This window comes from Musa acuminata, chromosome BXJ1-9 (genome assembly GCF_036884655.1).
Source record: "Musa acuminata AAA Group cultivar baxijiao chromosome BXJ1-9, Cavendish_Baxijiao_AAA, whole genome shotgun sequence".
Taxonomy (NCBI): domain Eukaryota; kingdom Viridiplantae; phylum Streptophyta; class Magnoliopsida; order Zingiberales; family Musaceae; genus Musa; species Musa acuminata.
Window position 1 is genome coordinate 2,218,352 of NC_088335.1, and position 24,568 is coordinate 2,242,919.

At 41.2% G+C, this 24,568-nt stretch overlaps 3 protein-coding genes across 18 annotated transcripts; 2 read left to right on the top strand and 1 right to left on the bottom strand.

Moving 5' to 3' along the window:
* Nucleotides 1–130: 130 nt before the first annotated feature.
* Nucleotides 131–8,899, top strand: LOC135581199 (APETALA2-like protein 2). 8 transcript variants are annotated; one of them, XM_065081840.1, is made up of 14 exons: nucleotides 131–288; nucleotides 2,027–2,189; nucleotides 2,302–2,392; nucleotides 4,038–4,211; nucleotides 4,624–5,511; nucleotides 5,600–5,625; nucleotides 5,725–5,755; nucleotides 5,868–5,955; nucleotides 6,108–6,253; nucleotides 6,706–6,750; nucleotides 6,851–6,954; nucleotides 7,061–7,194; nucleotides 7,866–8,128; nucleotides 8,221–8,899. In XM_065081840.1, exons 5-13 carry the CDS (start codon nucleotides 4,796–4,798, stop codon nucleotides 8,103–8,105), a joined length of 1,530 nt encoding a protein of 509 aa, XP_064937912.1. In that variant the 5' UTR covers nucleotides 131–288; nucleotides 2,027–2,189; nucleotides 2,302–2,392; nucleotides 4,038–4,211; nucleotides 4,624–4,795; the 3' UTR covers nucleotides 8,106–8,128; nucleotides 8,221–8,899. The 8 variants fall into 8 exon arrangements, with proteins under 8 accessions (XP_064937912.1, XP_064937908.1, XP_064937907.1 ...); XM_065081836.1 differs by having other exon boundaries at nucleotides 2,027–2,202; nucleotides 7,866–8,899; XM_065081835.1 differs by having other exon boundaries at nucleotides 4,016–4,211; nucleotides 7,866–8,899.
* A 1,799-nt stretch (nucleotides 8,900–10,698) lies between these two features.
* Nucleotides 10,699–24,426, top strand: LOC103996817 (uncharacterized). Of its 9 annotated transcripts, none has more exons than XM_065081846.1 (5): nucleotides 10,993–11,134; nucleotides 18,676–18,785; nucleotides 18,910–19,074; nucleotides 23,640–23,772; nucleotides 23,867–24,426. In XM_065081846.1, the coding sequence occupies exons 4-5, from the start codon at nucleotides 23,700–23,702 to the stop codon at nucleotides 24,112–24,114; spliced, it is 321 nt and encodes a 106-aa protein (XP_064937918.1). In that variant the 5' UTR covers nucleotides 10,993–11,134; nucleotides 18,676–18,785; nucleotides 18,910–19,074; nucleotides 23,640–23,699; the 3' UTR covers nucleotides 24,115–24,426. The 9 variants fall into 9 exon arrangements, with proteins under 9 accessions (XP_064937915.1, XP_018686786.2, XP_064937918.1 ...); XM_065081844.1 differs by having other exon boundaries at nucleotides 18,992–19,074; XM_065081847.1 differs by having other exon boundaries at nucleotides 18,992–19,074; nucleotides 23,664–23,772.
* LOC103996816 (glycine-rich protein A3-like) lies at nucleotides 19,898–22,228 on the bottom strand. Its single transcript, XM_065081842.1, has 3 exons — nucleotides 22,125–22,228; nucleotides 20,250–20,598; nucleotides 19,898–20,097 (listed from the first exon to the last, which is right to left on the bottom strand). The coding sequence occupies exons 1-3, from the start codon at nucleotides 22,128–22,130 to the stop codon at nucleotides 19,898–19,900; spliced, it is 555 nt and encodes a 184-aa protein (XP_064937914.1). The 5' UTR covers nucleotides 22,131–22,228.
* Nucleotides 24,427–24,568: the final 142 nt, after the last annotated feature.

The following is a 24,568-nucleotide window of genomic DNA, read 5'->3' on the forward strand; positions in this document are numbered from 1 at the left end:
AATTAAGTGGCAAGGTTGAGCCGGGTTGGTGAGTCAAGCCCATGAACAACATAAACTTCCTATCGGATCCTTCGGTGCTCTTCCTTAAGATTAGACTTCGGATCGAAACCCAACAACCCGCTCCCAACTGCCAATTTCTTGTTCCGGTCGGAGCCCCTCGGTTATCGATCGGAGATAGAGAGAGGCCCATGGATTCCTCCTCTTCGTCCTGATCACTGGCGGCGATGGCGTGGTTCACGTTGGAGCTGGAGAACAGTATCGTCGCTCTGCGGCGGCGAGGTCTCTCTAGTAAGGAAATCTTGTCACTTCTTTGGGAGTTTTTATCGACACAAATTAGTTATTCGCTTTATGCGATGTTCGTTCCATGATATGATATTGCACCAATTCGTGTTGCTCTAGTCATCGATAGTTTCCGGTGCTTTCTTTTTCTAACACCAAATGCCGACTTAACCCTAGATCTCATCATAGTCTTGTCAGTTTCTCTGTTTCCTTTCGTTTGGTTTGATGGTAATCTTCTTCAAGTTCTGGTCTCTTCATGTTTGGATGTTATTTTGTACAACGGATATTGGCTCGGTGTGGCAAAGTTGGAAGAGATTAATTTAATCTGAATCTGACTAAATCTGTCGTCCAAGCGACGAGGGAGAACCCTAATTTATAATCTTGTCACTTCGTAGAGCTCAATTATAATGCTGTTTCCCCTGATTTTATATTGTGTAATGGTCCAGACTAGACGAGTTTTGGCAATGTTTCTAAATCCCTCATGCAAGCCCAGCATCAATCATCGATGGAAGCTATCATCCCTTTGCTGAATCCACTCTTCGTCGTTGGCATCAGTTGCAAACTAATTATTACCTTATCCACATGTTCACACTCTTCTTCTTCATCGTTACAAAGGTCAAACAAATGTGATGACCTTTCAAGATTTCCGGCTAGGCATTCCTTCCATAAGTACAACGTGAATAATCAATATACATAAACCACCTGTTGATAGGTGAATATAAGTAAAACTTAACATTTATCAGAAGTAACATATAGCCCGCTTTTATACTTCATTTTTGCTCTCTCAAGAAGAAAACAAGTTGACCATAAATCCTTTAGTGCATTTAGACAGCTAATTTATAATCTTGTCATTTCATAGAGCTCAATTGTAATGCTGTTTCCCCTGATTTTATATTGTGTAACGGTCCAGACTAGACAAGTTTTGGCAATTTTTCTAAATCCCTCATGCATTCATCGATGGAAGCTATCATCCCTTTGCTGAATCTACTCTTTGTGCTTGGCATCAGTTCTTAACTAACTATTATCTTATCCACATGTTCACACTCTTCTTCTTCATTGTTACAATGGTCAAACAAATGTGATGACCTTTCAAAATTTCCGGCTAGGCATTCCTTCCATAAGTACAATGTGAATAATCATTAGAGTAAATGCATAAACCACCTGTTGATAGGTGAATATAAGTAAACATTTATCAGAAGTCACATATAGCCTGCTTTTATACTTCATTTTTTCTCTCTTAAGAAGAAAACAAGTTGACCATAAATACTTTAGTGCATTTAGAAAGAATTCATGCGAAGACATCCATAGGAGAGAGCACAGGAAATGTGTCTAACATCCATGAGTATACTACACATCAAGAGTGGATAAAAATTTGAATTCATCTATAAGCATTGGATAGGTGTACTATTATTAGTGTGGACTTAAATATTTTGAATTAATGATTCAAACTCAATACATTAAGAATATAATTATCCTATTAGGATGGGTTGTGATATGATTATCCCATTGGGCGGGACATGACGGATCATAATATTTCATTATATTTTATTTTTTCAACATTTTATATTTATCATGCAGTCTTGAAGTTCATCCTGGGCCGAATTGTTAACTTTTCCGTTAATTTGTGAAACTTCATTATTTTTAATGACTACATCTTTATGAACTTACATTAGCCTCAAATTCCCACTCATGTAACTTGTGCTAGAGGAGATGGTATTTTAATTGTTGCTTATCTAATTTGCTGCAGTTGTTGATCAGAAAGAAAATGGTGTATTTGTGCATTTTTCTGGGTAATGACACAGTCATGTGTTGCAAGCAAATAATACCTGCCATACAACCAAAAAAAGAAAAGAATTTCTTATAAGAGTAGCTGTGATGAATTGGCCAGCTGGTTATGAAACTTGCTCAAGGTGCAATGGAACTGTTGGTCTTCCTTCCTCTTGAGATTTAGATACTTATGGAAGATTTTTTTCATCAAGACAGCTTTGAGGTAACTTTAAATTATGGAATAATTTCTTGCAGGCTGGGGAAACGTGCATACTTGACTTCCATGTGGTATCTGATGTCTGGTTGATAAGGCTCAATATTAGAAGTCTACCAACAGAGCTACATGGTAAGAAACTAGAGAAATATTTTAATAAAAAGAACTAGACAAAGATAAGTTTGACAAAGGAGTTGTTACTGTTATGACGTTCATGATAATTCTGGAAAAGTTTCACGAGTAAAAAGAGATCAAATTGTTGAAGTGATAATATCTTGTAGGCCGTGGAAACTGTTTTATTTGCATACTAGTTTTTGACCTATTTAGATAAATGTAATATTCTGATTTAACCTCATATCGGAAGTGAATTAAATTATATTGGGATTTGGTGGGTATACTATTGGCAACTTGGGCTTTAAGTATTTTGGGCCGATGATTTAGGCATAAAGCTCAATGAAAATGAAATTACTAGATAGTTATCCAAGTTATCCAGGAGACAAATAAAAACATACATTTAAATTAAGGAAGTAATGTTTGAATTTAATCTATAGTTCCAAGAATTGATCTTGGAATTCTTGTTGCAGATTAGATGAACTTTTTTAAATCAATAGAGTTTTGCTGTAGTATATATGGGAAGAGAGATACAAAGATGCTGATGATTTGCAAATTAAGGACTTGATAGTTGATGATGTGGTTGTCAGTGATGTTTCTGTCTGCCCGAATTGATCCTGGTCTGTGTGCACAAGACTCTAAAGATGAGCAAAAAGATGGTTCAAACATCCATCGAGGAGCCGACCTGTAAGAATTTTAGAGTCGAAGAAGTTAGGATTGAGATGGAAAGTAGAGTCATGAGTGAATAGTAATTGATGTTGGTATAGTAAATTAATGGACTTTGTAGCAGGCCAGACCCAAAAGAATATTATGTGGTATGACAGAATATTCTCTTCTATGTTCACCATTGTTGCTGCACTTAGGTGGCTGCCACATCGTGTGGGTCCTGCCTCTTGTGTTGACCAAGCAGTCAAGTAACGAGCTACGATTAGGGGGGTCAATAATGAAGGTGATAGGGTCATTGCTTGCCAAAATTTTTTTTGTGAATTGACAAGGATGATCACTATCTGTGATATGCAGAATCAACTGATGTCAATTACCTCGGTAAAGATGGATAAATCCTTCTTCTTCTTTTTTTTCTCAGTTTCTTCTCTATTCATCGAGTGTAAACAGGAAAACCGAGTGCTGACATATCTATAGGTGATTTCTGTGGCAGGGATCTGGATAGAAAAAATTATCTCTGTTATATTCTTTTGGGTATGACTCGATCGAGTTCGAGTATTTTGCTGGTTTATGAGTTAGCAACTTGAGATGGTTTCATTAGTCTGAAAGAAGTCAAAAAGAATTCGAGAATGCATCTAGCTTCCAATAATAATAAGTTTTTGTTCTCATATCCCACATTAATTTCTTGTTTGTGGAGTGCTATTCACATGTTTCTTTGAGGAACACGTTGCAAGGGGTATTGCTTCCCTGGCTCTCTTTTGTTTTGTTGCATACTATTAACAGATATAGATTAGAACTATCGATACTTCTATTTTATGGCCAGAAAAACTAGTCATTGATTTTTTTGATGATGGAGCATAATCGTGGCAATCTTCAAGTGATATGGATCATCCTATTTAAATCATAAGCGTTTAGTGGAAGGATTTATGTATATATTTTAGATGAATGATTGACTTGGATATACTGATGTATATATTTTAGATGAATGATTGGCGATCCACAGGGATCAAGCAGGGATGAGGGCCAACGTGGACTTAGTATATATTTTAGATGAATGATTGACGGGTCAGTCTATCTCACTGTTGCATCGACCACACAAGATTAAAGCATACAGTGCAGTCCACATCAATTCTTTCAGTGACAAATACAAGGATGACAGAACATAAGGACGGAAAAGGTAGAACCAATCTTTTCACTGTTTCGAAATATTGGTGTTTTAGAATCTTTTATGAATGGTGTTAACGTTGTATTTGTTTTGACAGTTGTTACTGATTGAATTGATAAGCTATCACATGCTTACCATGTCCTGGCATTCTAGTGAATTTTTTGTTCCTTTAATAAATTTGAAGTTTTCAGGCTTTTTCCGTCAACAATGGAACTGCAGGCAATCTATTTTGAATCCTTTGGCAAGTTTTGGTTCTGGGTGAAAATAACTAGATTAAATTTTCCTGCTATCATCAGCAAACTTTAATCTATGCTTTTTTTTTATTGCCAAAGAATTAATTGTTGTTCGTCATAAGATCAAGAAATAATAATAATTATTTGTTCTTGAATACATAGATTACGTTTAAGTTGGTATCTAATTGCAGGCATTGCGTTCTAAATAACAGTAGTTTGCCAGCGTTTGCACGGAGGACGTGAGCACGTGACCGAAAGATTCGGCATATCTCACCTGCGGCGTACTCCCCCGCTATGTGATTCGATAAGGACAAGAGACGGATCATCAATAGCTCTATTGGTCCTGATAATACTATAATATACATGCCTCTTGCGTGCATTCTCCCTCCACTGCTCGTCACTCCTGTCTCGTCTCCATCTCACTCCCTCTGCCTTCCACCAATCCGTCTCCCTCCAGATGGATCGAATCTCCTCCGACGGCGAATTCATCCTCCGAAGTTTACTCCTCGCTTCCCTCTGACTCCTCTCGGATTGCTGCAATCTGTTGGCTCTCTTCGGACTTTGGCCAAGTGCCCATCGGTGTCTCTGGAGACGAAGATGGGGTTTGATCTTAATGTGGTCTCTCCCGGAGAGTCGTTCATTGCGGCTTCCAACTCCTCTGAGGTGTCCATCAACGAAGCAACCGCCGCCAACGGAGAAGGCGCCGCCACCTGCCGCTTCGGCATCTTTAGGCACCCCACCGAGCCGGTTTTTGATGATTATGATGATGAGATTGAGGAGGAGAGTGGTGTCTGGCCTGAACCGGGCATCGTCACGCAGCAGCTGTTCCCTACGGCGGAGGCGGTGACATTCCAGCCTCCGGTGGCTGCGGCCTCTTGCTCGTCCTTGGGCTGGGCCGATCTCAGTTTCGGAAAGGGGATGGTGGGCGGTGCGGTGGAGGCGACGGGGGGGAAGGCTTTATGTCATCTGCAGCAGCAGCAGCAGGTGAAGAAGAGCAGGCGAGGCCCAAGGTCTCGGAGTTCGCAGTATCGCGGCGTCACCTTCTACAGGAGAACCGGGAGATGGGAGTCCCACATCTGGTTAGCAAGTTCTTTCTCCTGCCCCTTGTTATTTATGTAATGTTCTAACTTAATGGGATGTGCCCCTTTCTCCCTTAACCTTGCCCAGGGATTGTGGAAAGCAAGTCTATTTGGGTAAGAATCGATCTCTCTTTGCTTGAACAGGGGAAAGATTGCTAATTCGATATGTTTGGGGTTTTTAACTCTTTTGCTCTGTTTCGATGGAAACTTCAGGAGGCTTCGATACTGCTCATGCTGCTGCAAGGTTTGATTTCTTTTGCTCCATCCCCCATTAGTGCTTTGGTCGTGGAGTATATGTACTATTCCAGTAGTTCATCGTTTGGGAACTGTTATGTTGTCTCTGAAATGGATTGCAGAGCATATGATCGTGCTGCAATCAAATTTCGGGGACTTGGTGCTGACATTAACTTTAGTCTCAGTGATTATGACGAGGATTTGAAGCAGGTAATCCTAGAAACAGAAAGACATGTCTGTATGAACATCAATGTGACATCACATTTATGTGTGGGACTGACAGGCCTCCATCTTTCTTTGCATGTGTGTAGAACTGACATTAAATTTAAGCAAGCTACAGTGAATATGTTATTTGATTTCAGATGAGGAATCTATCAAAGGAAGAATTTGTGCATATACTTCGTCGTCAAAGTACTGGGTTTGCAAGAGGAAGCTCCAAGTACAGAGGCGTGACACTACACAAGTGTGGCCGTTGGGAGGCTCGCATGGGACAGTTCCTTGGCAAAAAGTATGATGTCGTAGCTTCTCTAATTTTCTTGCTTCATTCTCGAGTTGGATCTCAAATAAGCTTATGTTTTCTATCCATGCAATCTAATCTCAACTAGGTGGTTTGTGTATTTGAACCCAATGACAGTTTGAGGATTTAATGCAAGTTATGTATTCATATGCGACTATAGTGAAATGTGAATGGAACAGTTATTAATGCAGAGAAGTAATAGGAAAAAAATGCAGGGTTTAAGGAGTGAAACACAAGTATGTTAGACATACAAATTCCAAATCAAATTCTTAGATAGCACATAAATACCACTAATAAAGCGCATGGAACATTAGATCGCCATTAAACGTAAATGTAAAACTAAAGGTCATCATCTCCTAAACCTTTCTGGCTTCTTGAATTATAAGACTAAAGTCCATGTTTACATTTGAAAACATGATTTTTTTTTTCTTTATCTTGTACAGGTATATTTATCTTGGTTTATTCGACAGCGAAATAGAGGCTGCAAGGTCTAATTTCTGATTGCTTATAACCATATTCTGATACAAATGTTTACATTAAAGGGTTAACAAAAACAGTCAAAAACTTTTATTTTTCTTTGATTGTTAGGGCATATGACAAGGCTGCAATTAAATGTAATGGAAGGGTAGCTATCACCAATTTTGAGCCAAGCCTCTATCAAGATGAGATACTTTTTGAGCCTGAAAATGAAGGTATCATTATGAAATATTCTTGTGTTTTCCAGTCTATCCTAAATTATGTTCTTTATGCATTTAGTTGTTTCTGAGTAATCTTTTCATAAACTTATGTTCGTGATAGTTGGCTTCAAGGACGTTGATTTAAGCCTGAGGATTTCTCAACCTAACCTCGACAGTGCAAAAAGGGATGGTAGCTCTACTAGTACCAATTTCAATTGTGGCTTATTTGGAGATATGGAAACTGGAAATGCTCAGGTAAATAGTCTTTTACCTTGTAGATTTTTCGATATATATCATTTTGTTGAGATATCAGGCATATTCTGAATGTTCTTAAATGTGCCAGTTGCTGTAAATGTTTTCCTCTCATACTAATGACCTTCTAACTGATCCCCCCCATTCCACTATTGTGACAGTAATACTTTAGCTCCAACTATGATTTTCTTATGATTAAGTCCTTTTGAAGTCGCATCTCTTAACAAGAAAAAAAAAATTGGTACGATGGTCAATAATTACTGGCAAAAGAATTATTATGTCAGAAACTGATGGAGTTGGAGATAAAAGGGAAATAGTTTATATATTCAGAAGATCTCTTAGGACAATCAACCACATATTTCTTGCCTGGTTTTAGTGTACACGAGACATCCAAGTGCATTGCAAGAAAGTAGAAGTTTGTTTACATAATCAACTGTTTTATAAGCTATATGCTAAGCAACAAAGTCATTTTCATTTCATTTACTTTCTTCAGCAATCAGCATCAATTTGACAATAATAAATGCATTATTGACCAACTTCAGTATCGCACTTGGGTTTTTGATAAAAAGAGTGAACGTCCGAGGCTCCCACTAATGCATCGGTGTTCATATGTCCATGAAATAATTTGTTATGCTACAATTGTTGAATTCATGCTGATATGGTCTAATGGACAGCATCGAATTATACAGGAAAGAGGGAAAGATCAGAGGCAGGAGGTGGGTTTGCTAGTCTTTCCAAACTGGGCGTGGCAAATGCATGGTCCAACTCTCTTGCCATTAGTCTCTTCTGCAGCATCATCAGGATTCTCTAGCGCCTCCACAGCGGCTGTGATTCCACCGCTGCCAGCTCCGCCACCTCCAATTATCCATCCCGTATTGTTCCCTCAGTCAGCAAGCACCAGCTACCATTTCTGAAACTGATTACGAGTTGGTGCTAGGTAGCACCAATCAGAAATGTTTGGTTCTCCATTCTCAGTATAGACTGTTTGTTGCATTAAGTCATAAAGTTCGATATGGTGGATACTTGCAGGCAGGTGTGATAGCTATGGTCGAGCATTGGTCAGGGAAAAGCTTCCATGTCTTGGCTAATAATGAGAGAGAAATGCTGGGTGGGGTTAGATTAGATGCCAGCTTCCCTTCCGCCGTCTGAAACAATACTGGCATCGTTCATTTTCTACTATGAAGAATGCCGATTCACTCCACTACAACAGTACCTGATGCTCGAGAACTGTAGCTGATTTAAAAGCTGGAGGGCTTTTCCTTACTGGCTTCCAGCTGTGATGCCTCCCTGCTGTGCGTGATGTTGACTTGTAGTTGCTGGGGAGGGGAGTTCCACCTTTCAAGGATTAGACATCATCGTTTGTTGTTACCTTCTTGTTTGTGGGTACAGGGATGATAGGACCGGAAGAGAGAGAGAGACGTTTGTCCAGTGTACAACTGGGGAAAAGACTAAACCGCATGGCGCCTAATGAGTGGTTTCTTTCTCGTGTCAGAGTCGAGGATGTGATTGGATGGGGGGGAGGGGGAGACCCTGCAACTGCGGCAGCTTTTGCTGTCCCGTCGTCTCAGCCCCTTCCTCGTTGCGGTTCACTGTGGATCCAGTGAAGGTGCTGTGTCGCGCAGAGATGATAGTAGGTGGGTTGTTCTGTTCTGCTCTGTTTCATGTTGTGCTCAACACGTATCTTCCAATGAGGTGAAGTGATGGACTGTGATATGTGAAGTGGTCGTCGCATCGCATGTGCCTACGGTATCATAGCCTCGGTTGTGTTGATTCCCGGTCGAGCTATTCTCTCTCAAATGCCACTGGTATTTCGTAGCGGCGTCACAGTGCTGTGACAATTCATGGTCATGCACGGTGTCTGGGGCTGTAACACCAAGGTAAGAGGATGCTAAATGTTAGGAGGACTCGTGCCTATTCGGTATAATAAGAGGAACCTCACACCTGAAACAACGATTCATTTATTCATTCGTTCTTGTACTGTAGGAATTCAGGATCTCTTCACCTTATACTACATCGTATTTTGTACAAACTTAAGCTTTAACAACTTACGATAATTTATAAATAAGAAAAGGTATGAAAGACTAAAATACAAGAAACGTTAAATCACAGTTCACTTGTCTACGGAGCCATCATATTGTTAGATTCTTAATCGCTCAAGCTTTTTTTCTAATAACATTATAATTTAATGGCTTAGCATAAACAAGATAATTAGTAGGTGTGCAAAACGCGACGTCGCCTACAAAGATTCATCGTTTGTCCGCGTTCCCGTGGTATCGCTATGATCACCCGCCGCAGGATCCGACCGACACCGACTCCGTCACCGCAGCGGCGTAGGAACCCTGCACCGCTCTCCTCCCCTGGATCCGGTGTAATCTTCACAGGAAGCAGCTCCATCCAATCCCCGCGCTCCACTCGACACCTGTCCCTCCTCGACCACCGACCTCGTTACGTGGTAGTAGATCGATGGGAGTAACGTCTACGAGGCCGTAGCGGATCGCCTCCTGACGTTTCTACGTGTCAGTTAACTTGGAACAGAAGACAAATCCACGTCATAATGTAGGAGAACGAGATGACTCCAGCATCGAGAGAGTGGCGTAGCATCGTGACGATTAATTGGCTCGAGAAGATAAGGACGCATGTTATATATGAGGGAAGATGAACATAGCAAACCACAGGTCTCCCTCGCAGAAGACGCACACAACTGGAGGCACGAACGACGTTACGGTACGGTTCCAAGGCGCGTTCATGAGCTCGAGAGATGATGCGAACGATACGGTTCCGAGGCACGTTCATGAGTCCGAGCGAGAGATCCGACGTCAGCGCGCGCGTTAAGGAGATCGATGATGCAACGAGGTACGTTTATGTGTTCAACAGAGAGATCTGAGGTCGCGGGAGCGCGCGTTCGAGAGTCGATGCGAGCAATACGAGAGATCTGATGCCATAATCCAGCAGAGTGGGGTAATAGATAGATTAGCTGTATGCAGGGAGAGACAACCGAGTGGCGAAGATGACAGAGATGGCTTCTCTATGCATTCTGTTTCTTGTTCGTTCCTTTATGGGACAAAACTTCATCCAAGTGGTTGTATGCATGAGTTCGTTTGATGTTGTTGAATGGGGTTTACTGTCTACGGTGTCCTGTAATAATCGCTTGAAGCATAAAATTAGTTGTTTGATGCTATCTATGTATGTTGTGCTTTGCAGTTTTCGTACAGCGTAGAATGCTTGCGTATTATTTAGGTATATCATAATGTGACCCTATTCCAGACACTGTTGTTGGGCTGTCGTACTCGAGGCGGTTATGATTGAAGTGTCGTCACATATATATATATATATATATATATATATATATATATATATATATATATATATATATATTATAAAAGATAAGTGGTTAAATTTATCGAAAATTTTGTTACGTGATACATGGAATATTGGGTCAAAACAATAATAATCCTAATAAATAAGAAGGAAAACTATAGATGATAGGATTCTCTTCCGAATTGCTACTCTCCGAAATATTAGAGATTTTTTCTGTTTTTTTTTTATGTTCTTCTTTGTCCTCTACAATTAACACGGCCAAGCGAATAAAACCTCGGAGCCGATGATGCGAGTCGGCAACCAAAGAACATTTGGATCCATTCGGATCCGACAGGTTAACAAGGCGTCGTGTGATTCGCCGGGATGCCGCCCGCCCGTTTAGGACGAGACAAGGAAGTGGACGTCGAGATTCGCGTCGGGATGCTGAGCTCCAGATCGGGTTCGCAGGGCCGTTCATCATTACGGTGCTCCAAGTAGTCCCGACCGAACTCGCATGGAACGCAATCCGACGAGGCGGCGCCGGCGGCGTTCACGCTTCGCGGTGGATCTGGAAACATCTCTCTCTCTCTCTCTCTCTCTCTGCTGTCGTCGGTCACGGCTCCGTCTCGAGGGCTGCGACGATCCGGTGAGATTTGTTTTCTATCGAACCCCTCTGGCCTCTAAATTTCTGGTGTCGTTTCGTTTATCCTGTGGTAAGATCATTATCTGGTTTGGGGAAGAACAGAATAAGGAGCAGAACCTGATCTCTGCAGCAGAACAGAACAGACACAACCCTAGTAATTTTATTTTCTTTTCCCGAATCGATCAGGGTTCTGCGTTCATTTACGAGCGTCTTCACCCCATTGAGGCGTAAATGTAAAGGATCCGGGGCTCGCCTTCCCTTTGAATTCTTGGCACCCTGGGATCGTTAGGTGTTCTTCCGCGTAGGGTTTGTTCTTCGTGGATTCATGCTCTTTTGGGCTTCACATTGTCCTCAGTTATAGTTGAAATCTATTCCATTGACTCCGTTGTCTGCTGAAAATTTGTAAGATTTGACAAATCTGATATATGATTTTTGTAGTGAGTCTTCAATTATGTCATAGAATCCCAATTGGGGATGCCAAACAAAGTTCCAAGACAAGGAAGGTGGCTTGAATTTTGGTGCTTAGACTTAGCAATATGATCTCAAAATAAGTCATTGTTAAATCTAATAAATGATTTGTGGTGTCTTCAATTAGAGTTCCAATTGGGAATGTCAAATACAGTTCCAAGACAAGGTAGGGTGTCTCATGAACTTCTCATTATGGCTTGAATTTTGTTGCTTAAACCTGGAAATATGATCTCCAAATTAAGTCGTTGTCTCGGGTGTCATTGAACTTGCTCCTCGTAGGTCATGGAGTTATGACACTAAATGATTTTGGCTAACCAATTTGATGGGTGACTAAGGTAAAGAGGGTGTCTTAGTGCACAAGGGAATCCACTGATTTGGGGTTTGTTCAGGGTCATCTTTTGAGATAGATGCATGGTTTGTATAAATAAATTATAGAACCATGATATCATCAAGGATTGAGTCTTTTCTTTTCATGAATTATTAGTTCTTTATAAAAATGGATAAAATTTTGATGTTTGTGTGTTACAGAGGTGCTGTGCTTGTGCATAAGACTTCATAGATGCTGTATGCTTTTTAGTCTTAATTTGATGAATAGTGAAGTGAGTTTGCAACATCTTGTATAAATATATAATTTTTAAAGAATCTAAAGGTTAAAATCAAATTAAGAGTTTACAGATAATTAAGGCATGGATTTTCTTTGTCTTTCTTCCTTGTTGGGTCTGACAATATTCCATATATATGATATTTTACTTAACCAATGATGACATTCAAGCACATGGTCCAAGTATCAGCAATTGAAATCCTTGCTAAGAACTGAAAAACTTACACAAAATAGTGGGTGGGACAACTTGTTATTTGAGCCTTCAGAAAAAAAAATTATAGCCTTCCTAAGCCTCCTTCCCATATTAAAGAGATGTTGTATCTAACTAATTCATTAATGTAAAGATGGAATGAACTTAAAATCAAAATTCACTTTTATTTGTATGTCTTTGAAGATTTCAAAGATAATGTGTCAGTCTTTGATGGAAAAATGTAAAAGTACAGTGAGCTCGAAAAAAACTTTTGAAAAATGCAGATATTCAATAAGATCAATGACGCTTCAAAGATCGGATATTGTTACAAAAGCTGAAGAAATTTACAATTTAGTAGAGGATAGGAAAAGTACAAACATTCATCTCATATTGCTCTGATAATATAGCAGATGGAAAAAGGATTGTTTATTTCATAAATGAGACAATTTGTTGAATGTTAATTGAAATTTCTACGCTGTAGGATGACACTGGTGACACATCTGTTAAGTCAGCAGATTAAAATTTTTGCTAGGAGCCTAGGATGATGACAAGTGACATCGGTAAGTGAATAGGAAATCATCCAAAGAATTAAGAAACTCGTGATAGGCTTCATTTGTTTCACAAGACCTACTTATGACATGGTAAGTTATGCATCAATCCAAAATCCAAATTTATAAAGAAAAGTGGAAGCTGAGTTCTTATGAGATTAAAGACATCCTTTAAGTTTCCTCAGTTGTCATCTTGGTTTCAATCTATTCAGAATTATAATTGTGCTCCACCATATCTGTTCTTGATGCATGTCATCGACATATTAATATATGTCTTCTCCTCTGAGTCTAAGTCACCAATGTTTTTTATCATTAGGTGAGAGAATGCCATAATGACAGTTTTAACTTCTGAAGCTGGTCAAGCATTGGGGAATTCTCTCAAATTATCATTTGCTTTTGACATCTCATCGAAGTTCTTTTACTTGGTATAATTGATATCTAGATGAAAGAAAATTTGCTATTTAGAAGGTCAATGTGAAAATATTGATTTTTTGAGAAAGGACTGAATTGTGTTATTGGGTTTTTGGTCACTACTATTACAAGGTTTAGACTGAGACTATGTTTCTTAAAGATAATAATAGAAAAGAAGAAACTTGAGGAAAAAGAGGATGTGGAGCAAGGTTCGCAATACCGTACCATACCGGTATTTCGACTTGGGCTCGGTACCGGTACGGTATAGTATACCGAGCTGACACGGACTTAGCTGGTTTTGCCTAAGTCGTGCGGCACCCTTGCGTGTCCGTCCGCAAAGGTCAGCCTCCCCAAAGCCTCCCATTGTCCCTTAGGACCACCAAAAGAGAGAACGGGTTAGAGAGAACGCCTCAATTGGGATCCACAAGCAAACATCTCCGAAAAACACTTTATAGACAATACAAATTACAAACAGACTTTACAAGCTCTGAACAGTGGCACAACAAAGGGTAAAATGGTCCATTACAGACCGAAAAGCTCTCGCACGTGTCCACATGACACAACCTTTATTTACAAGCCTAAAGAGGCCACCACCCAACTAAAATGGGACTTATAAGCCTTCGGCTGCCCCTCTACATGCTGTACAAGGCATGAACATGCCAACAGACACGGACAGATATAAGCATTACATCAAACATCCTGTTTCAAAGTTTGTCCGTGACATTCTCCCCCACTTATCCCTTCGACGTCCTCGTCGAAGCCTTTGTGAACACTGCAACCTTTCGCCTTTGCTGAGTCTTCAATCTTCCGCTCCAGCTGCAATGCGCCTCCTGGCTCCCAGCTGCTCTCCGCTGCTGTTTTTGAGTAGTCGAACCTTTTGATCCGCCATGCTGCTTCAACTCGCCAATGACTCTGACTCTGGTGTGGGGTTGGCTGAGTTGTGTTGATCCTCGTTGATTCCTGCGGATCCACCAAATGAAGGAAAAGATCATCCTTACTGCGCCAGTCTCTCAAAATTTCCACATGCTGCTTGAACTGGGTGGATGCTTGTTGGAGCTTTAACGAGCATCGCCTCGTAAACTTCTGAAGTTTTGGGTCCTTCCTCCACAAAATCTGCTCATTGACTCTTCTTTCAGTTAGTTGTCGCATCCAAGTAGGTTCGCATCACTTCCGCTTTCGATTGACATTTCGTTGGGAAATGAAGCGGACAATCTACTCTCAGTAGCACTGATCACCGTTGGTGAGGATTTGACAACTATTGTCTTTCATTATCTTCGAAGGGTCTTTGAACTTGTGCAGAGCTCTTCTGCTGGATAGATAAGAGAATTGGGGTACTCGGTTTCGCCCATTCTCTTAAGAGTTGAGAAGGCAAAGGTTACTTGACTTCGCCCGCCTCCTCGAGGTTGTACTTCATGCATCGAGCTGGTTACTGGTATTCGCCTGCTCTTTGCTCACACTTCTGAAGCACTTGAAGTGTTTGCACTCCTTGCGTTGAGTTAGTTACTGTGATTCACCTTCTCAATGCCATTGAACTTCTGGAATGCAGGAAGTTTTCACCCCAACTTGGAGTAATTCTCTGATAGATGAGGTCGCCTCTGGGATTTTACCGTCTTCTCCATCAACCCTGCCGCCTACTCCACTGAGTAGCAAAGGTACAGCACCGCGTACTGCCTGCTTCGTTCCTTGGTCGTGCACTCTTGCATGACCCGAAGTCCTTCACTTACGGCTATCTTGATGAGAAACTTGTTGACACCGGTCTTACGAAGTTTCTTGGCCTCTGCCCTTCAGCCTTGTCTCGGTACTTAGAGATTGCCTCTGCATGCTCCACCTCCTCGGCCCCTTTCACGACCAAACGCTCTCCCTCCGTGAGAGCAAGGGATCAATGACTTTCACGGAAGTCCCGCCTCTGCGGTACCATGGCGCTGCCATGCCCATGGCCCTACTATCCGTCTCCTCGCATCTACATCCCTTTTCTTCACGATCAGTAGATATGTCTCCGTGGCACTCCTCTGAGTCCACCTCCATTCTGACTGATGCTTGATTTTGGGTAGCTAAGTCCCTCTGGACTCGCCGTCGCTTCCTCGCCCCTTTCGACCTCCTGCTTCAACACCTCTGTGTTCTCCAAGCAGTCTGTTTGGTCGATGGAAAGACAGACTGCAACTCCCATGCATGGCCTCTGCCATCACATTATAGGGTTTGCACCGATTCTGTTCTCCTTAGCTTCCTTGGTAGCAACGTTCGCTTACTCGACCTTGTCCTTTGACTTGTCGGGCTCCCTTAAGCGAATATGAGCTCTGAAGCAGTCCAACTCTCCAGCTGCTTCGATCATACCTCTGCATGATCAAGTCCCTCCCATGGAACTCACTGGTACCTGCATTCGAACTTTTTCCCTTGGTGGAACACAGCCCCCATATGCTGATGACCAAGGTTTTCATCCGATGCAAAATTCGGTGCACGCCCGGAAGACCCGCCTCTGCGGTACCATGGCCTTCACTCCTTGAATCCATAGCCCTTCTTGCCGTCGTGTTGTTCACCAAAGCAGAGCTCCCAGTAGCTCCCGATCATACCTCCATATGATCTCATCCCTCACGGGACTATGTCGTGTGTGTCGCAATGCCACGAACTGTTCCACCACGATCCGCTGCACCATGTCGCCTCCTGGTGACATCTCCATTGCATTCTGATCCTTGTGGAATAAACTCGAATTGTGAACCCTCCATGTGTGGCCTCTGCCAATACATCGCAGGGTCTTCTCCACCTTCGATTTTGTTCGCTCCTTTGGCAATCGACCTTCATCCACCCACTCTTGGGTCACACCTAGATGAAGCACCGCTCTAGGACAGTCCGTCGCCTAGTAGCTCCCGAAGTCCACCGACTTCACTGTAATTTGTGCATCATTGTCTGGATCCTGGGCCTCTACCCCTACCAGCACAATCTCCGCTGCGCACTGCTTCCTTCATAGCAACTCGAATGGCAACACTGTGGCATATTCTTCAAGAGTACCCGCCTCTGCGTCCTCTTGCCCCGTGCTAAGGTCTTCTGAACTCGACTTCGCCTCTGCAAATTGAGTCACCTTAGTTCCTCCATCAAATACTCCTCCGAGATAAGGTGCATGTGCCCAGAAGCTCCCTTCGTCTTTGGCACCATGCAAGATGAGTCCACTCCGACAGAATGAATGGCCCATGGAACAACATGATCCTACTCTTACCTCTGCAAGAGTCCATGTCCTTGACCTCCGTCTAAGGAAAGCACTGTGCCTCTGCTCCATGTTCCAACTTCTATGCTGGCTCCCTTCATGCGGCTTGGGTACTTCGCCAAGTTACACCCAAGTTGCTCCGCTCCTCGCTTCTGCATTGAGTCGATGGTGGCCCTCGTGCCCTCCATTCCACGGGTCAACCCTCCCTTGAGTCTGATCTCCACATCGACTCCAAGTGTGCCTTCATTTAAGTTGCTTTAGGTCGCTCCCCCACTTAATCTCGCAATGCATCCACCAATGCATTCTCTCGAGCGAGATCATGCGACAACTCCTCGCCGCTTTCTCAGTCCATCGAGCTTCGTGGAGTTGTTGTTTGTTGAGGTACTCCTCCTCAACATGTGAGGTCCGTCTCACATGATTCTCCCTCTGGAGAGCCGGGACTTATCCCTCCTGGATAACTATCCCGTTGGAGCAACATCTCTCTTCGTTTCGGAGACCACCATCCCCTTGGACTACTCCGATCTGCTAAACAGACTGTGCACTGTTCTGCCTCCTGCAAACGCACTTGCTAGATTGCGACTCCATGTCAATACAGCCCCCACTGCACCCCTCAAGGCCTAGCAACATGCTGAACTCGTTGCACACTTTAGCCTCCGACGGACGTATCCTTCACATGCCGAAGAGAAAGTTTCAATGCTCCATGGCGCCGAGTTTCGGTCGCCTTGGGATGGCCACGAACATTCCGTCGTCCGCATACAAGCCCATGCATGAGTACCAAATTCTTCGAGTTAGCAATTCCCCTCACCTCTGTGAGCTTTGCATAACTCTTTTGGTCGTTGAGCAACTCATTCCACCTTGCATGGTCTCATTCTTGTCAAGCGCCTCGCTTGCCTAGAGCACCATCAAGTATAGTTGTCAACGTTGAGCCGTAGCTCAAACTCAGCCATCCCAACCTTTGTGCGCTCCAAATTCTTCCAAGCTTGCCTGTTCTCGTGGTGCCTCTTACGCGAAGGGTTGGCCATTCCTCTGAATGCCAATCTCAGATGCCCGCTCCTCTGAGCGACTCTTTTCCCTGCATCTCCATGCCCGTTTTCCCTCAAGCGGTCGCGCGTGTGCTGACTGCCCTCAACGCAGTCTCGCTAGGTCCCCCACGTTTGCATGCTAAGTGTTTCTATGAGTGCTTGTCCAGCTCTGATACCATATGACACGGACTTAGCTGGTTTTGCCTAAGTCGTGCGGCACCCTTGCGTGTCCGTCCGCAAAGGTCAGCCTCCCCAAAGCCTCCCATTGTCCCTTAGGACCACCAAAAGAGAGAACGGGTTAGAGAGAACGCCTCAATCGGGATCCACAAGCAAACATCTCCGAAAAACACTTTATAGACAATGCAAATTACAAACAGACTTTACAAGCTCTGAACAGTGGCACAACAAAGGGTAAAATGGTCCATTACAGACCGAAAAGCTCTCGCACGTGTCCACATGACACAACCTTTATTTACAAGCCTAAAGAGGCCACCACCCAACTAAAATGGGACTTATAAGCCTTCGGCTGCCCCTCTACATGCTGTACAAGGCATGAACATGCCAACAGACACGGACAGATATAAGCATTACATCAAACATCCTGTTTCAAAGTTTGTCCGTGACAGAGCGGTACACCCAGGTACGCCGAGTAATGTAGCATTGCTACAGTGCACTCGGACCGGTAACAGGCGGTCCGTGTACCGGCAACCTATCGGACCGGTACGTACCGCCCATACTGGGCGGTACAGTTCGGTACTACAAACCCTGGTGTGGAGGAAGGATGACCATCTGAAAAACCTCCCCGATGAAACAATGGTGGAGCTCAATGTAGCAGCCCAACTTTAAGGTTCATCCAAGTTTTAGAAAACTTTGTTTTAGAACTCTGTAGATGCATATGTCTCTCATATTTGGGGACCAATTGACTTAGTTTGATGTTGTTTAGCAACTTCGTTTTTTGTATCATACAGAAGTTATTAGGGAGAAATTTCTGCGTAAGATAATCAAATCTACTCAATTGCAAAGCCGACACTCTCTTTCGGCCTGCACTAGAACTTTTGAATTTGTATTGATAAATGTCCTTTTTAAAAAAATTATTCACAATTGTTAGACACATTTGACTCGTCGTAAGCATGTGCACGGAAAGGAGTGAAAGTCACAGCACCTAATCCAAGACCGTCATTGTTGGGCATCGCGGTCACCACCATACTCGGTTGTCAGGTATATACTGGTTCTCAAAGTTATACTTTCAAGTATTAAGGCATTTCTTTCTTCTTGCTTCTCTGTTAGGGGTGTTAACATTCTTTTTGAATTTGAACCACACTTTCTCCTCGCTCCTTTGTAGGGATATTAACGTTCATTTTGAATTTGGATATCAGAGCAGTCTAAGATGGGGATAATAAGAAGCAGTTTCTCTTTTTTGCTAGGAACTGGCTGTGGTATTTACAGCACCCAGAACTACAACATCCCAAACATAAAGAAGCTCTCTCATACTTAACCACAGTTACTGGTACAGTTCTTTATTTGCCCTTTTCCTTATTGAAGCTTTTGAAACATATGTCGTGTGTGGAAAACTTTGATGCAACTCTTTTTATTTTTAGTTTTCATTCTTGCATGGGTTCATGTAGATCTTTTATCGGGTGTCTCCTAAGAATCATCGATTTTGAAGACAATCAACATTGACAAATCATCTAAATAAAATTGATGATATTTCGAATTCTCAACTTTTAAGTAGATTTGATACACCACTATCCAATCAATATTTTAGGTATAAAGATATATTGGATTCAGTATGCCATCATCAGATCAAAAATATATTGGATGAGGATGTTTTAGACGTAAGGTTTGATACTTTGATATATCACCATTAGATCATTATTTAAAGTGTAAAGACGAAATTTTAAACCTCGATTGATAAGTGAATCTGATACATCATTGTAAGATCTTAGGCTCGGATCTCATATTTTCAAGTAATTTTTGTTTTAGCTAATATCTGAAACAAGTGAGTGGCTGAGAGCTTATTGTACAACTAACAAATATGTCCATGTTGGTCAAGCCAAATCAAAATTTAGCTCATAACTGCGCATGCATTTGCAAGGCGTAAGGAGGCAATAGAAGTATACTCTTCAACACTGAACGGCATCATTGGGCACGGATGCCACTGGCAGGTGCAAGAAAAATATCTATGATTAAAATGTACTAAGGTCGATAACACAGCCTGAACACAGTCATATAAAAAATGAGACCGATGCAGATAAGATATAACTTAGAAACAAGAAATTAAAAACCGTATGGATTTATGGATAAGGCTGATGGAGTCGAGCAATTGTGGATCACTTCCACTTCTTGAACTTGCCACCAAATCTACCGTGTTTCCCACCGAACATCCCATGCTTGAACTTGCCATGCTGGCCAAAGTGGGGCATTCCATGTCCCGTCTGATGATGGCCGTGCATCAATTGGTAAGCACCGTAAGCTGCTGCAGCAGCAGCAGCTCCCCCTGCCAGCAACGCTCCCATTTTAGATCCATGTCCTGTGTCCACAATTTATTATCGAGTTTAGGGAACATGCATATTTTGGTCATCCAAGCAATTGGTCTTCTTGTAATGCAGCACTAATCATTATAGCATGGTGTGTCTAAAGCAGTTTAAGCATATTGCCTGAAACTAAAGATGTGGTACTTACCATGATGCGACGGAGCCGATGGACCAGGGTAAGCGGTAGGTAGATATCCCGAAGGTGGATAACCATGAGGTGGATATCCCTGATGAGGATAGCCATGCGGAGGATATGTGCTGGACGTGGGAGGATATCCATGTGGTGCATATGCCCCAGGAGGTAGGTATGCGCCGGGTGCGGGAGGATATCCGTGTGGAGCATATGCTCCAGGAGGTGGGTATGCCCCGGGTGGTGGAGGATATCCCCCATGGTTTCCATGTCCTCCAATAAGTCCATGCGCTAAGTTCGAAAACAATCCTTTATCAGATTCGTCATGCTTATCCTTTCCCCCTTCCATTCTCTTTGATGAAGATGGCTGAAAGAAAAATATGACAATGGTTAATGGTGATTCCACATTATTGCTCTATCTACCTTGAGATGGATCACAAACAATACAGATACGTAGAGCAAAAGTAATCTGTAAAAAAGTTCTTAACAAGCTGATACATATCATATCTTCACATGATTCTGAACATTAATCCAACGCATACCCTAAATGCAAACCATAGAGGAAAACACCAGCAGCCATGAAGCAGTGTGTAACAGATCAAGATATACTCTAGACCCAAATTACTTGCAATAAGAGGCGAGTATGGGTACTAACATATCTCCAAAATATTGAGTTCTGATGCTACCACAGGGAGGACATTGTTTCACGACTACTCTATTTCATTTGATAGAAAACGTTTGACAAAATCTTCGATTTAAAAGACATAGATGATTAACCATACAAGAAGGTAAAAAGAACTATCTTGATCAACATCCTTGAGTGCCAGCAGTATGAAAACATGTACATTTAGCTCTAGCAAACCTTCTTCTATCCAGATGTTTTTAGAGCCTGTTATGGAACAGAAATAATAGTTCGATGATGGCAAACTATTTACTCCATCCCACATGCAATCTTAAACCTTTCAGAAGGTATGCTGCCTCCGCTAGTCATAAAATTTCTTTCTACATCTAAGCAAATTCTTTTTTGTGTGTGGATCAAATAGAACGATGTCTATCATGTAAAATAGCATGCTGTAAGATCTGAGAAATGGACCACAATCCTCTTCCAGATCTCTTTTATCAAACAGATAATGCAGTCAAGAAAAAAAAAGTCAAACAGACACATGAGCCAATGGAAAATCCTATATTGAACTGATTGCTTATAACGTAGCCTAAGAAAACTCCTTTTGCCAGTTTGATAATCCAAGAAGGCAAATGACAATATGATGCATAAGAACACAATTTAAGTTCTTGAACCCTATTGCCCCAACCAATCATTTCCAATGAAAATACAGAAAATTGAAGAAAAGAAGAACCTGAAATCAAGTGGTGTCGAAAAGATAACCCAAGTTGAGACAGGGACTAAGATCTTTTGAGAAAAGAAGATCTTGGGATTTGGAAAATCAAAAGAGATCGTGGTGCTTTTTATAAAGAATTCTCAGGTAAGTTAAAATTTCAGGTCTTCAATGACCCGACTAAAATGGCATGTCGAAAATCAGACGAAGGAAAGGGAAAGAAAGGAAAAAGAAGAAAAAACGAAAAAAGAGTTAGGAAAGTAAATGAAAAATGTTAATATTTTTGGTTACTCAATCCTAAGCTTTCTTTGACAAATCAAGCCAAAATCGTTCCCAAACAGAGAAGCAATTTGCTATAAGTGAAAAAAGTGAAAGGAATGAAAAAAAAAAAGGGAAAAAAGGTGATGAAATAAACCCTTAAATGTTGAACCAAGCAGAAAAGATGGCTTTGAAAACCTCAAGAAAAATCCAATATCTTGCTCTTCGACAGGATAAATGTGCGAGAGTAATGGCAAATAGAAGAAATAGAAAAGAGAGGTGTGATATGTGAAGTTACAACCATCATCGTCGCATCGCATCTGCCTGCGGTATTATAGCCTCTGCTGTGTTGATTCCCGGTCGAGCTATTCTCTTTCCATTGCCACTGGTCTTTTGTAGTGGTGTCACAGTGCTATGACAATTCATGGTCATGCACGGTGTCTGGGGCTGTAACACTAAGGTAAGAGGAAGCTAAATGTTAGTAGGACTACTGCCTATTTGGTATAATAAGAGGAACCTCACACCTGAAACAACGATTCATCTATTCAATCGTTCTTGTTCTGTAGCAAATTAGGAACACCCACCTTCTACTACATCGCAATCCATATTTTGTACAAAGTTAAGCTTTAACAACTTCAATAATTTATAAATAAGAAAGGTATGAAAGACTAAAATACAAGAAACATTAAATCACAGTTCACCTGTCCACAGAGCCATCATACATGTGAATCATTTAATGACCTAATTTATTAGGATTTCAAATATTGCTAGATTCTTAATCACTCAAGCTTTTTAACTCGTTAGTGCAAAGATGGAATGAACTTTAAATCAGAACTTACTTTTATTTGTATGTCTTTGAAAATGATTCAAATGATAATGCATCAACTCTTGATGGCAAAATGTGAAAGTACAATATGTGTCGTGGAAATATACTTCTGAAAAATGAAGATCTTCAATAAGATCAATGAAGCCTGGAAGTGATCCATGCTACATTTACAAAAACTGAAAATTTTCAAAATTTAAAATTTTAGTACAGTATAGGAAAAGTGCCAACATTCATCTCATATCGGTTTTAATGTATTCAGAATTATAATTGTGCTCCACCATTTCTATATTCGATGCATGCCATTGATGTGTTAATATATGTCTTGTCCTCTGGGTCTAGGTGACCACTTGCAAAATTATTTATATTTTTTTATTATTAGGTGAGAGAATTCCATAATGAAGCCAGTTTTAACTTCTGAAGCTGTTCAAGTGTTGGGGAATTTTCAGAGATGCACATTTGCTCTCGACATCTCATTATAGTTCTTTTACTTTGTGTAATTGCTATCTTGATGAAAGAAATTTGCTATTTAGAAGGTAAAAAATATTGATCTTCTGAGAAAGGACTGAATTGTGTTATTGGGTTTTTGGTCACTACCATTGCAAGGTTTAGACCGAGACTATGTTTCTTAAAGATATTAATGAAGAAGAGGAAACTAGAGGAAAAAGAGGGTGTGGAGGAAGGATGACCTCCCTGATAAAACAATGGTGGAGCTCAATGTAGCAGCCCAACTTTAAGGTTCATCCAAGTTTTAGAAAACTTTGTTTTGGTAATCTGTCGATGCATAGGTCTGTCATATTTGGGGACCAATTGACTTATTTTGATGTTGTTTAGCAACTTTGTTTTTATTATCATAGAGAAGTTATTAGGGAGAAATTCCTGTGTCAGTCAAAATCTGCACTATTGCAAGCTGATGCTATCTTTCAGCCTGCACTGAAACTTAACTTGTTTCTGATAAATGCCTTTCTTTAATAAATTTCACAATTGTCTTAGGCACATTTTACTTGTGTGTGTAAGCACGTGCACCGAAAGGAGCGAAATTCACAGCACCTGATGCAAGATGGTCAATCATTAGGCATTGCTGCCACCACTATAGTCGGTTGTCTGGTTTATGCTGCTTCTCAAGGTTATACTTTCATGTATTAAGGCATTTCTTTCTCCTTGCATCAAAGTAATGTATTTTTGAATTTGAATGACTCTTTCTTCTTTATCCTTTGTAGGGATATTAGCATTCATTTTGAATTTGGGTAACAGAGAGCAGTCTACGATGGGGATGATAAGAAGCAGTTTCTCTTTTTTGCTGGAAACTGGCTGTGGTATTTACATAGCCCAGAACTACAACGTCCCAAACATAAAGAAGCTCATAAGTACTTGGATGTTTGTAGCAAATCACATAGAAGAAACCTACAGGAAACCTAACAAGGATGTCATCAGAAGGTATCGAGAAACCATGGCGGATGATACTTGAAGGTCACTACCATGCCTTTTTTTCAACCTCCTCATGCTTAGCCACAGTTACAGTGCTTCAATTGCCTTGCTTTCCCTTGTTGAAGCTTTTGAAACTTCCATGCGGGCCACTGCTGCGCGTGGAAAACCTTGATGCAACTCTTTTGTAAACTTTTTTACTTACATAGGGCTATGTAAATACTCTATATGTCCTTCCAATTTTATCGGGCGTCTTCAGAGTGACATCAGTTTTGAAGACAACTAACATTGATATATAATCTAAACATTTGTCGGGGGAGGTTCCGAATTTTTATTTTTATTTTTAACTTTCATACTTATGGAGGGTTATATAAATCTTCTCTGAATTGTTCTAATTTTATCACGTGACTTTCGAGTTTTTATTTTTATTTTTGAACTTTAATACTTATGAAGGATTATATAAATCTTCTCTGAATTGTTCTAATTTTATCATGTGT

Excerpts from the sequence above, each read along its gene's own strand:
- LOC135581199 (XM_065081836.1), top strand. The coding sequence starts at position 4,796 with ATGCCTCTTGCGTGCATTCTCCCTCCACTGCTCGTCACTCCTGTCTCG. Across the intron at positions 5,626-5,724 it reads TGGAAAGCAAGTCTATTTGG|GAGGCTTCGATACTGCTCAT; the intron begins GTAAGAATCGAT and ends TGGAAACTTCAG. Across the intron at positions 6,254-6,705 it reads GGACAGTTCCTTGGCAAAAA|GTATATTTATCTTGGTTTAT; the intron begins GTATGATGTCGT and ends TATCTTGTACAG.
- LOC103996817 (XM_065081843.1), top strand. The coding sequence starts at position 11,003 with ATGGAACGCAATCCGACGAGGCGGCGCCGGCGGCGTTCACGCTTCGCG. Across the intron at positions 11,135-23,639 it reads TCGAGGGCTGCGACGATCCG|GCACATTTTACTTGTGTGTG; the intron begins GTGAGATTTGTT and ends CAATTGTCTTAG. Across the intron at positions 23,773-23,866 it reads GGTTTATGCTGCTTCTCAAG|GGATATTAGCATTCATTTTG; the intron begins GTTATACTTTCA and ends TATCCTTTGTAG.
- LOC103996816 (XM_065081842.1), bottom strand. Across the intron at positions 20,098-20,249 it reads ATCGGCTCCGTCGCATCATG|GACATGGATCTAAAATGGGA; the intron begins GTAAGTACCACA and ends TTGTGGACACAG.